Genomic DNA, 12287 nt, shown 5'->3' with positions numbered 1-12287 from the left:
TTTTTTTACTCTATATCATGCTTACTAATCCAAAATGTGATTACCAAATCTAACAGAAGCTTTGTACAGTCCTCTTCAAACAAAGATAATTGCTAATGACTAGGCAAAGTGCAGGGTGTTCCTGCAGGTAAAACTGCTTATAATCCTCAAACAAACATGTCAGTAACTATACATATTGCATACAATTGCAATAAAGTTAAAACTAAGTTTCTTGGTAGGTGTCAGATCTGCACTTACTTGGGTTTTTTCTTGTTTCTTTTTCTTGGAAGATCACCTGTGAAGGAAAAAACTTGTTTCATATTAAATTTCACAGCTAGCGAGGAAGATAAGTTCTTTCAGGAAATGGCCCCTTACCAGAAGTATTTTGCTTGCTCATCAGGTTCAGACCAACCTGGGAAGGCTTTTGATAATTCTGATGTAGCTTCTGAATACTGATAGATGCAGTGACATGTCACTAGAAAAATTTTGCCATAGGAAGATGTCCAGTGAGGATTATGTCACTCTCATGGCTTCAGCACCTCACTTCATTAATAGTATTTGTATTGTTCATGACCAACAAAGTTATACAAGTGCTGAAAGTTAGTGGCACTTTTCAGAAAGAAAAGCCACAAATCTTCTATGCAGCTTATCCCTTCTTCATTCTCACAACTGTGGATCTAAGGAGAGACATTGGGAGTGCTTGGGTGCCATATACTTTCTGGTTTGTACGTGCTATTGAATATCCTTCACCTCTAGTTCTCTTTGCAAAGTCGTGTCTGCCATCAGCTGTGCTGGTTTCTAGATGTCTCTCTGAATGCAAGGTGAATGGCACACACTTCGTCTGAGCTCTTGGGTAGTAATAGGATGTGAAATGTCATCTGCGGTCTGCTGGTGGAGAGGGGGCAAGACAAGATTGCCATCGGCTGGGGGTTGGTGAATAGGCACAAGACAGAAATACTGTGAATGACTGAATCACGTGTGAATGAGTAAAAGCTGATGCAGCTTTCTAAACCTGTGAAAATGACAGATTCATCGAACAGGCCACATCGGACAGTGTTTACTCGAGCCATTGAGGCATGCGATCTGCACTGGCAGGACAGCCACTTACAGCACATTATCAGCAGTGACCTGTACTCCAACTACTGTTACCATGACGACACTGAAAACTTGCTCTTTGACTCTCAGGGGTGGCCCCTCTGGCATGGTAAGTGGCTAAACCGGAAAGATGTTTCCATGACTTGGTGCTTTGTTCATTTTCTATGGTTTTATTTTGAGGGGGGAGGTGGTGGGGAGGTGGATGAAAAGCCTGGCAAAAAGAACAGAGGCTCCCTTGAAATTTTGGCTCAGAAGTAGTCCTTTAAGTTTTTCTTGAATAGTTTTATAAATAAAACAAAACAGAAAAAAATTGAAACAAAAAAGCCCTTTTGAGTAATCTAGCAAAAAAAAGGCCATTGCTTTTATGGAGGCATTGCTATTCTTCAGTTATTTTTTCTGTTTTAGAACATGTTCCTACAGCCTGCGCGAGGGTGGATGCGTTACGATCTCATGGATACCCACGAGAAGCACTGAGGCTAGCAATAGCTATTGTTAATACACTAAGGAGGCAGCAGCAGAAACAGCTGGAAATGTTCCGGGGTCAGAAGAAAGGTAAATGTGGGCAAGAGGAGGGCAAAGGGCGTGCAAGTTGACAGTAACACTAGGAAAGTTCACATGAGGAAACTGGTTTTGAAACTAAAGTAAAAGAGATGACTTTTAACTCTTCAGTGTGGATAGTGGTAATGTCACATTCTGGATGCCAGAGGTTTTCTGTAAACTCTGTTGTGAGCTGTGCAGGGCTCTCACCAGTCTCCTCCAATGTGTAGGGCATGATAGAGCCTTTATTCCAATCAGAGGTTTTGGTTACACTATGAAAATAGTCACCCTGCTTACAGGTTTCTGAACAGAACTTTGCATTTGGCATGTCAGATGTTTAATGTTTTTCTCTGATCTATAATTTTGCTGAGTTTTATATTCTGAGGTGTTAGCCTGAAGAGTATAACAATGAGGCGCAAAGTATGAACTACAAAAATTCATCAAATTTGGTAGTGTGTTCCAAGAGAATCTCTTACAATGCTTAACATTTTAGTTTCTCTGAATAGAGGGGGATTGAGTTTTTGCGTGGAGATTTTTTTGGTTGTTTGATTGGCTGGGGTTTTTTGGGGCTTGTTTGGGTTTTTTTAATGCTGTTTTTTGTCAAATATTCTGTGGTATTCCACTGAGCACTACCATTCTTTTTTGAAGGGGTGTTCTTCAAATATAGTTTCTATGGCACATTATCCTTACAACCCAAAATAATTCTGCTCTGAACCTTTGCTGTTTGAAGAGGCAGTGGAAGAAGGGGGTGGTTTTGTGGTAGAAGAGTGCATGTGGAAAAACTGGAATTACTTTCTCAGCTGCCACACTAATCCTTTCATTCAGATTTTATTTTAGATTTTCTCTGTTACTCTAAACTGTGTGTATCCTCCTGCATTGTAGTCAAAAATACTAGTGTGAAATCATATGTGTAAATTTTTCAAGTGTGTGTACAAGTGTTTTCCCAGAAATAAGCATTTAGAAGACAAGATATCCACCCGGCTGAAAAAAATTTAGCTGCAGTTCCTATGTCGTTCTGTACTGTTTTCTCACGGAACCAAGGAGTAAGCGTTTTTTTGAACACTGTTATAAGAAGGGAGGTGCCTGTGTCAGTGTATGTAATTCGTACCACTGGCAGGAGTCTGTTGCAAGTATGCTGGTTGTAACAGTGCTCCTTTTCGTTCCCAGTTGCTAGTGCAGCATGTAGACATTCAGTGTCTCTCTTAAATTCCTTTCCTCGTGAGCAGTTTCTATAGCTATCACCTAATATTCTCATATAATTTAAAAAGAGTGCATGAAATGTGATGCATCCTGCCCTGAAACAAAATAGTTTGTTGTTACTGTGTCGTCACTCACTGCTTTTTTTATTTTTTAATCTCATGGGGAATTTTTAGAAGACTCTCTTTTTATGCCATAAAGTGTGCTAGTCTCTATAACCAGAGGCAAACTGCAGCTAACCCAGTTTAACCCAGCTTTAGGCTTTTGTTAGCAAACACCCTATGCTTCTGCTTAGCTTTTATTCATGTAACTGATCTGATATCCGTGGAGCCACTTGTGTGATTTTAGGTTAAATGTCTCTGATGGGATGATTGAAGCCTTTACTTTGCGTGACACAAAAGAAGATCATAAGTAGGCACAACAGAATAAATAGAATAGCACGAATCAGTAAGAAGTCCCTGATGAATCCTTCTTGATAATATTCTTCTAACTCTTGTCTTTATTATGTGCTATTTGCTAGAAATGTAATGATTTATTTGGGTTTTTTCATATTGCATACCAGTGGATTCTTTAAAAAAAACCTACCATCCTGACTGTGTCTGTTTCATTTTGTAGCCCCACACATTTAAATAGGAAGAAGCAGGATTTAAAAATTTAATGCATATAGTCACTCAGATACATGGTGCTTTGTAACTAAAAGAGAGTGAAGAGATGTACAAGTTAATGTGTGACAGGCAGAGAAGCAGAGCAGCTGTAATGGCTTCTGTACAGTTTTTAAAGGGTTGTCAATAATGCATCTGATCTCCCATAGTTTACTTGTGTCTGTATGTGTAGGAGGAAAAAATGTCAAAGGAAAGTTGTTGCCATATGATGTGGATTTAGGGAATCACTAATACTTGTTACCACAATCACACTTCTTCCAATTTATTGCACTTAACATTTTTATTGTGTTCTAACTTACTAATGAGTAAGGGCTACTGAAAAATATTGATGAAGGTATTTGTGGACTAAAATCTTAAAATTAACAAAAATACACTTGATCCTATTAAAAGACAATTTTTTCTTGTATACCTCAATTAAACAGCTGATTTTTTTTAAGTATCCATCATCCTGAATTTAGTGCACAGAGAGAGAGAGAGAGAGAGGTGCCAGATAAGCTCATAGTTTATGAAATTGGAATATATTTTAGAATATTTTCATTTATTTCAGTTCCATCAGATTAACTTAAAAATGTAAAAAGGATACTTTTTTCGGAGTAAGGAAATTGTAGTAAATATTTTACCAAAAAATCATTGTTCAAGCAGACATTCTCAGAAGAGTTCTAGTAGTATCAAAGAAGAGATTTCAAAAGACATTGCCATTGAAATTTTTGATCCATAATACACTTTGCTAGTGCTCAAAAAGCACTTCTTTCTTTTTTCTTATTCTTCATTTGCATATTCACCAAGGGCAGTGAATTCACCCTCAAAGATGATATTTTCTCTTTCTGTGCAGAAGCTACTGGAAATCTTTGAGTTCTGTACTGAAGGCATTTTAAGCAGTTTTACTTGTGTAATTGTTTCGATGAGTTAACATGAGCTTTCTTTCTCTCCCTCCCTCCTCTGTGTGTGTTTTTTTGCCACAGAACTTCTCCACAGGGGAGTAACCTCAATAACGAATCTTGAAGGCTGGGTGGGACACCCTTTGGACCCCATTGGCACTCTTTTCGGTAGCCTGATGGAAGCCTGCAGGGTGGATGATGACAGCTTCCATGGATTCTCCGATTTCACAGGTAAGACCAAGCAAATGCAGCAATCTGGTACATTTCTTCATTTACTGGAGGTATTTTTCTGTCTTGCCTGTTTGAATCAATTTCAAAATCATTGTTTCTATAGTATAAGAAATCATATTTGCATACCTTAGGAAAACACAAGGGGGAGAAAACATTTAAACTCAGAAAGCCCTTAGAAGTTACCAGTTACTAATTTTTGAAGGAAATTCCATATTTCATGTTTGAAGTAAGACCCAATACGACTTCCTAGAAGCAATCTTCTCCATGTACTACGTGGAACGTTCTCCATGTTGCTCTGTCCTCTCTCTGAGAAATTGCAGGAAGTGACAGGATCACAGAGTTGTTAAGTTTGGAAGGCACTTCTGAGGATCATTTGGTCCGCTTGTAGCAGGGTCTCCTAGAGCAGCACACTGCTCAGATCTGTGTCCATTTTTGTTTTGAATGACTTCAAGAATGAAGATTATACAATCTTCCAGGGCAGCCTCCTACAGTGTTCAACCACCCTAATAGTTAAAAAGTGTTTTCTTATGCTCAGATGGAATTTCCTGTATTTCAGTTTGTGCCCATTGCCTCTTGTCCTGTCACAGGATACCACTGAGAAGAGTCTGCCACTGTCTTCTTTACATTCTCCCATCAGATATTTATACATTTTGGTAAGATCCTCCTGAGCCTTCCCTTTTCCAGGCTAAATAATCCCACCTCTCTCACTCTCATTATATGAGAGATGCTGCAGTCCCTTATTCATCTTGGTGTTCCCACACGGGATCTCCTGCAGCATGCCCATGTGCTAGGGAGCCCACAGCTGGACAGAGCACTCCAGATGTGGGCCCACTAGTGCTGAGTAGATGGGCTAGATCACCTCCCTCAACCTGCTGACAACAATCCTAAATACAGCCCCGGATGTTACTGGATTTCTTAGCTACAGTGTACGTAATACTCCAAAACAGTGATGAAAACACTTAAAATCGGTAACATACAGAGTCTGTAAATGGTATTAGTTGGAAAGTAATGTTGCTCTACCAATACGTGATTTAGGATAGGGATGGGATACAGCCATTCAATTTCAGTATTTGCTCCCCAGGATTTTAACTGATTAATTCCTTAGTCTCTTTCCACCCTTGGGAGAAACGTCTTTAACACCACTAGTGTGGACAGAAACTGGATTCTTTACTTTATCTGAAGAAGCTCTTTTGTATACACATCCACAATCTTCTTGGAGTTTTTGCCTCAAAACTGCTTTTATTCAATTAGATTTTCTTCAATAAATTTCTATTCTCTTACCCACCAGTTCTAGAAAAATTTTCAATTAAAAAATTTGGAAATCAGATTCTCTGCTGTTACTAAGAAACCAAAACAGTCTCATGAAATACAAATATTGTGTGCTGAAAAGTAACTTCCTTTTGCACACATGCGATCTTCCAAGTGCATTCAGCCTTTTCCATTTGTTGCAGTTGCTCATCTCCTTACATCTGACAATTACAACTTTTCATTCTCAAATTAGACTGTAAAATGCTACAAGCTAGAATAGCATTTTGTCGTATGTCACGTCTGTGAAGTGCCAGATGAATTGGTAGCACTCTTTAAAGTTTATGTTTGGAATTTGCTTGTAATTGTTACTAAAAGTAGAATTTCTAATGTTAACAATATGCATTTTTTACTAAAAGTAGAATTTCTAATGTTAACAATATGCATTTTTATCATAAATACAAGTGTAACAAATTAAAAGCCTGAAAAGGGTGCTAGCCAACAGAGCATATATTAAAGGTGTGGAGTTCCTGGGCCTATTGTATCTGCATTATTCTGATAGCTTCAGCTGACATCTACGTAGGTGTAAATGCACTTTTCTCTTCCTCTTGCATGTATCAGGGCTTTAAGGAAATAGAGAAATGGGTGGGGAAAGAAATTGGGATGGATCTTGCAATTTTGGCCTCATTAGCACAAAGCTGGAGGAGCTGCATTTTTAAAAACTGTGCAGTTTAAAAATGAAAATTTTTATTTTTACTTGACTTGATTATTTAAAACCAAATTCTTTTTGTGTATTTCTGCTATGTGGAATCAGATGATGTATTTTAGATTGGAGTGTTGTATTTTGCGACTAGCTAATAATTGACATAAATAAAAAAAATTAATACTAACAGTGGAAGCTTTTGTGTATGTGGCATTGTACACAGATTATGGGTTAAAATGGTGTGCTGATATGTTTTCCTTTCTGTGTCATCCCTTACAGAGAACCTGGGGCAATGCAAGTCTCTGGAATACCAGCACCTGCCTGCACATAAGTTCTTAGAAGAAGGGGAGTCTTACTTAACGCTGGCTGTGGAAGTAGCATTGATAGGGCTGGGACAGCAGCGAATAATGCCAGACGGCTTGTATGCACAAGAGAAGGTTTGTCGAAATGAGGAGCAGCTCATTTCTAAGCTACAGGAAATTGAATTGGATGATACTCTGGTGAAGATTTTTCGAAAACAAGCAGTCTTCCTATTAGAAGGTAGCTGAATACAGATGCTAACTCCTTCTCTAAACTGTCTCCGCTTATACAAGCACACAGAACTAGTGTTCGTGCAGAAACTGCCTTACTTCAGATGGTTTTTTTTTCTTTGAAAATTTTTATCAAGTCTCTTACGAAAATTGATATACTTTAGATATCACATGACTGTAGAGATAAGGTATATACTTACCTATAAACCTTGTGTTTTTATTTTGAATACACTTTGTTCTTTACATTTGTCGCACGTCATTATCTCTGATTATACACTCCAGGCTGTTATATAATGCAGACATCAGTTATCACCAGTTCCCAGATACCAAAATTGTAAGTATTCCTTGTATGCTGCAAAAGGAATTGTACTGGCAGCTTTATAAATGTATGAAATTTTTGACCACTGTGTTCAAGTGAAGGGCTCAGAAATTTCACATAGAACTGCTGAGGCAGAAATGCAATATTTTATTTGTGAAAACAAAGAAAACTACATGCCTTTGAAGCTTATGTCACAGGTAGAAATTAAAATATTTGTCAAATATTGTGGCTTCAGGTCTGGTCTTGTGCCTAAGTTACGACCATGGCACACACTTTGTGTTTTGGAATTGGCCAGTATTGAAATAAAATCTGTACATGGAAGTGCATATTTTTGCCTTAACTTTTAAAAAGGCTTAACATGTAGCACTTAAGTATCATGTTCAGAGAGTGATGTCAGAGATTCCAGGGTTGTCTTTCTCGGTTTTGTCCTTTTTGAATGGAAGAAAATTTGTTTTGAGGAACAAATTAGCCAAAAGCATAGTCCAGGTTTTGAGTGCATGTACATGGCTTGAAGGGGAGTGTGGTACTGCCCCTAGGTAAATTGTGAAATTGTTACACAACAGTCAGGTTTAGCTCTATTTTTGTGACACATTAGTCTTTTAAAACTTGTCTTTTATGGAAGAGGTAAAATAGGTTGCTTTGGGCTCTCAGCTTTAAGTGACTGTTTTTGCCTAGATATGAAACTGTAGAGAAGCTCCAACATAGGGAAAGTTTCCATCATGGTGTGTCTGTACTGCTGCTTTATGGCCTTTGGACAAGAAAAGCTGCTGTCTAGGTCTAGCTATTAACATGCAGGATTCTTCTGCATTATAAAATCAGTTTGCTGCATCTGTTTACTGGTAAGGATGCTTATGATGAAAGGGCAGGATTTCTTTGATAATACTCTGATAATTTAGTTTACTACTTTGATCACTGAAATTCTTTTAATATTTTCTTACAGTAGTAAAGAATTGATCATAGCAGGAAGTCTGCTAATAAAAATGCCTAAAAAATTGCCATTGTGAGCAACATACAGCAGTTGTCCTGCGTTAATGTGTGATGAGAAATCTGGCTTTCCTGCAGTTGTTTCAGTTTACTCCATGTTAGGCAGAAACTGCCAGTTTACATGGAGGAAAAGCTGTGCAGTGATGTAAGGTGCTAATCACACCAATTGTGAGTTTTTAGTTGAAATTCGATGTATACAGTGAAGGAAACTTAATCCAGTATTAAGCTGATTTCTATGCTGTTGATGCAGATATATGCATGCTGTATGTAGCTACCATTTGAGTGTGTGAGAAAACAGAATGTAAGACTGTTTTGCAAGAACTGTTCTGATTCTTTGCTTGACTGCTAAGTTAATGGCAGAATATATTTTCACATGAATGCTTTGTTATGTATTCTTTGTGTCCTGACTGAGTTTCTGACTGGAACACCAATTGCCAAACATACATGAAATGGCTTCTTTCATTCAAGCAATGCCAGGTAGATTTGAATGGCTTTCAGTTTCATTTCAAATTATTATGAGACACACTGTCACCTACTTAATCTTCATTGGTATTTTCTTTGCAATCAGCCCTGGTCTTTAAAAATGACCACCTATGGACCTCAGAATTTTTTTATGCATAGTGACTTCTATCCTTGTATGTTGTGCTAAGGCAGAAGTAAAAAACTTTGCTGAAACAGAAGCGAACTCATACAGCTGGCCATCCATCCATCCATCCATCCATCCATCCATCCATCCATCCATCCATCCATCCTTTCAAGTGTGATGAGTTAGAGTCTTAGTAGAAGTAGTAGCTCCTGGGACTGCTGGGTGCTATCTATGCAATAATTGTCCAGTAATATTTAAACAAGATTCTTATTCTGCATCTTGCAGCATTTAATGCCTGAACCTCTTTTCATTGAAGTCATAAAAGTGTTTGACACGGTTTTCCTATTAACAGAAATAACAGTCTTAAGTGTGCAGGAAAAATAGGATTCATATGCACTGTGAACATTTGAAACTCAGCAAGTAAATAGTTGCATATAACTTTGTTGTTGTTGTCTATCATGATGCTGCTGTTATCAAGTTGAGATCTACACCTTACTGAGAGAGAAAAATCCATTGCCCCAATAATAGGGATAGTTTTCTCATAAATAAAATAGAATTTTTAAAATCATGTGGGTATGCTGGACTAACAGCCAGCTTTGGTGCACGATCTGACCTTGTGTTTATCATCATAGAATTGTTTAGGTTGGAAAAGACTAATAATGTCATTGAGTCCAGCCATTAAGCCAGCCACCACTATGTTCACCACTAAACCATGGCCCTAAGTGACACACCCACAATTAATTTGAGCACTTTCAATGACAGTGATTTCACCACTGCTCTGGGCAGCCTATTCCAATGCCTAACCACCCTTTCAGTTAAGAAATTTTTCCTAATACCCAGTCTAAATCTTGCCTGGCACAATCTAAAGCCATTTCCTTTCATCATGTCTCTGTTTGCCTGGGGCTTTTCAGGCAGCTGTAGAGAATGGTAAGGTCTCCCCTGAGCCTCCTTTTCTCCAGGATAAACACCCCCAGCTCCCTCAGCTGCTCCTCACAGCACTGGTGCTCCAGACCCTGCCCCAGCTCCGTTCCCTTCTCTGCACTCACTCCAGCACCTTAATGACTTCCTTGGAGTGATGAACCAGGGCTGGACACAGCACTTGAGGTGTGGCCTCAGCAGTGCCCAGCACAGGGGGACAATCCCTGCCCTGGTCCTGTTGATCCAAGCCAGGATGCCATTGGTCTTCTTGTCCACCTGGGTACACCCTGGCTTATGTCACCAGCACCCTGAGGTCCTTTTCCACTGAACAGCTCTCCAGTTAATCTGTCTTCAACCTGTGGAGCTGCATGGGCAGGACCTGGGACTTGAGTCACAATCACATCCAGACCAAATGGTTATTTAAATGCCAATGTCAGGTGAGACATTTGAGGGATCAGGTGCTGCTGTGGTGATTGGCCATGTAATTTCAATTAAAGATATGCATTTTTCTGTGGTCATTCTTTTTTTCATGGTGAATTTGTGATAAAGCAGTGGCACGCCAACAGGATGCATGGGTATTGACATGCATAATATAACTGTGTGGTGGCAGAGCTAGGATTATGACTTTCTACTTTTGCATACCAGGCTTGCTGAATGAGTCCCGTGGAGTATTGTAATAATTCTGTCATTCATATAAGCGCTGGCACTGTGCTTAATATTATACAATTTGCAGTCTGTCTTGTTTTCCTAAATAATACATGGTATTTAATATAACTGTAACACATTGTGTATATGTGATATGTTATCTGTATCTCTGAAAATAGCAATGTAACTTCACCTTTTGTGCAGCGGGCTCTGTCTTTGAATATCGTTTCTAGCTGAAGGTGTACTGAATGCTTTTAAAGGTTCAGAAGTTAGTGTTTAGTAGTTTGTAAAGACTGACATTGTTTCTCTTTGCTGCAGGTGGACCATATAGTGGCTTAGGTGAAGTCATTCATCGAGAGAGTGTTCCAATGCACACATTTGCCAAGTATCTCTTCACCTCTCTCCTACCTCATGATGCTGAATTGGCATACAAAACTGCACTGAGAGCCATGCGGTATGTATTCATTAGTTGTCTAAAAAGAGCACCAGTAGTGGATGTGGAAAGGGAGAAAAGGTTTGGTAATCAAGACCTAGTCTCTTTGTCTAAAATATGCATTTTTCCATTCCAGGAGTCAAGGAGGTAGTGTTTTGGTTCTGTCATCTCTAAAAGTAAATGGTATCTGTAGTAACTATATTATAATAATTTATAGATGTCCAGTTAGTGTTTATTTAGACTTGTAAAGCAGGATTTTCTGTTTCAAATACTTTTAGAATCCCACACCCGGGGCACAAGATTTTGTGTTATAAAGCCACTTTAGCACATGCATTCTCCCACCCATGTGGTTGTGTGTGTGTATGATGGTATTGGTAATGAAATAAGGAAAGAGGTGTTTCACCATAAGTCTCAGGATTGTTTGCTGCTTAGTCTGCTCAGCAGGACAATTTGTTTCACTTGCCTTCTTTCTCAACAGTAGATTTGAGTGGTGTGGTCAGAACCTGTACATTTTTTAGTGCTTCATAACATCTTAGCCTCTTGTGGGTGAATGTTGGGGTCTAAGTGGAGTATGTCCAATGACACCAGAGTGTCTGCTTTGCATCCCATTTGTCTTCAGTAATCAAGAAAAAGATGTTTCTTAGGCAGTGTTCAGTGTGTGCTGTCTCTGTCTCAGGGCAGATCAGATTAATATAATGATATCTCAGAAAAGAGTTTTGAATGAGTTTTCAAGGACCTAAATGATCACTGATAAAACTGTTTTCCACATAGAATGCAGCGAAGAAAGTGGTCCCTTCTGAATTGTCTGCTCACTATCAAGAACCTAGTAGTTTATGGTTGACACAGAATAGCCACAGCTGAATACAAAGAGCAGTCAAGTCCCAAGATTATAAAAAAGAAAAAGTGTTGAGCTTTCCTGGTCATTACCACCAAGCATGATTGCACAGTGATTGAAGGACATCCTATCCACATGAAGAGTATTTAGCTTCATCCAACAGGTTGTGTCTGTATGGTGTGGAGGTGTTTATTCTGGAGCTATTCTCTCCAAAAAGCTAAATAGGGAGGAAATAATTCCTGTGTTGGAAGGACTAAATGGGAGGCCCCGCATAAGAACAAAATACAGCTGTCAGTTTAACCAAAGGTCTGCTTAGCTGTTGTGTATTTTCCTGCCTCCAAGAGTATCTAGTAATGGATGTTATGGGAAGAATGACCCTGCATACTTGCTGATTACAATTAGCATTTTAGGAAATAGATTGAGAAGACAAAAGTATATTACTGATGAACATCAAATGTATGATCAGAAAGCTACCTGGTCTACTTAAGTTTGCTAGTCTTCTTTTATCTC

General features: G+C 38.7%; 1 protein-coding gene across 2 annotated transcripts in view; it reads left to right on the top strand.

Moving 5' to 3' along the window:
- The window catches only part of ZSWIM6 (zinc finger SWIM-type containing 6), a 105981-nt gene that overhangs the window by 84268 nt on the left and 9426 nt on the right, over positions 1–12287 (top strand). For both annotated transcript variants that reach the window (XM_088157042.1, XM_014881804.2), the window contains 5 exons: positions 1007–1183; positions 1480–1626; positions 4433–4579; positions 6807–7067; positions 10828–10963. In XM_088157042.1, coding sequence (XP_088013168.1) covers positions 1007–1183; positions 1480–1626; positions 4433–4579; positions 6807–7067; positions 10828–10963 — 868 coding nt within the window. The remainder of the gene's footprint in view (positions 1–1006; positions 1184–1479; positions 1627–4432; positions 4580–6806; positions 7068–10827; positions 10964–12287) is intronic.

Source organism: Sturnus vulgaris, chromosome Z, assembly GCF_052056855.1.
Source record: "Sturnus vulgaris isolate bStuVul1 chromosome Z, bStuVul1.hap1, whole genome shotgun sequence".
Lineage (NCBI taxonomy): Eukaryota > Metazoa > Chordata > Aves > Passeriformes > Sturnidae > Sturnus > Sturnus vulgaris.
This window is presented reverse-complemented; position numbering and strand designations above follow the sequence as displayed.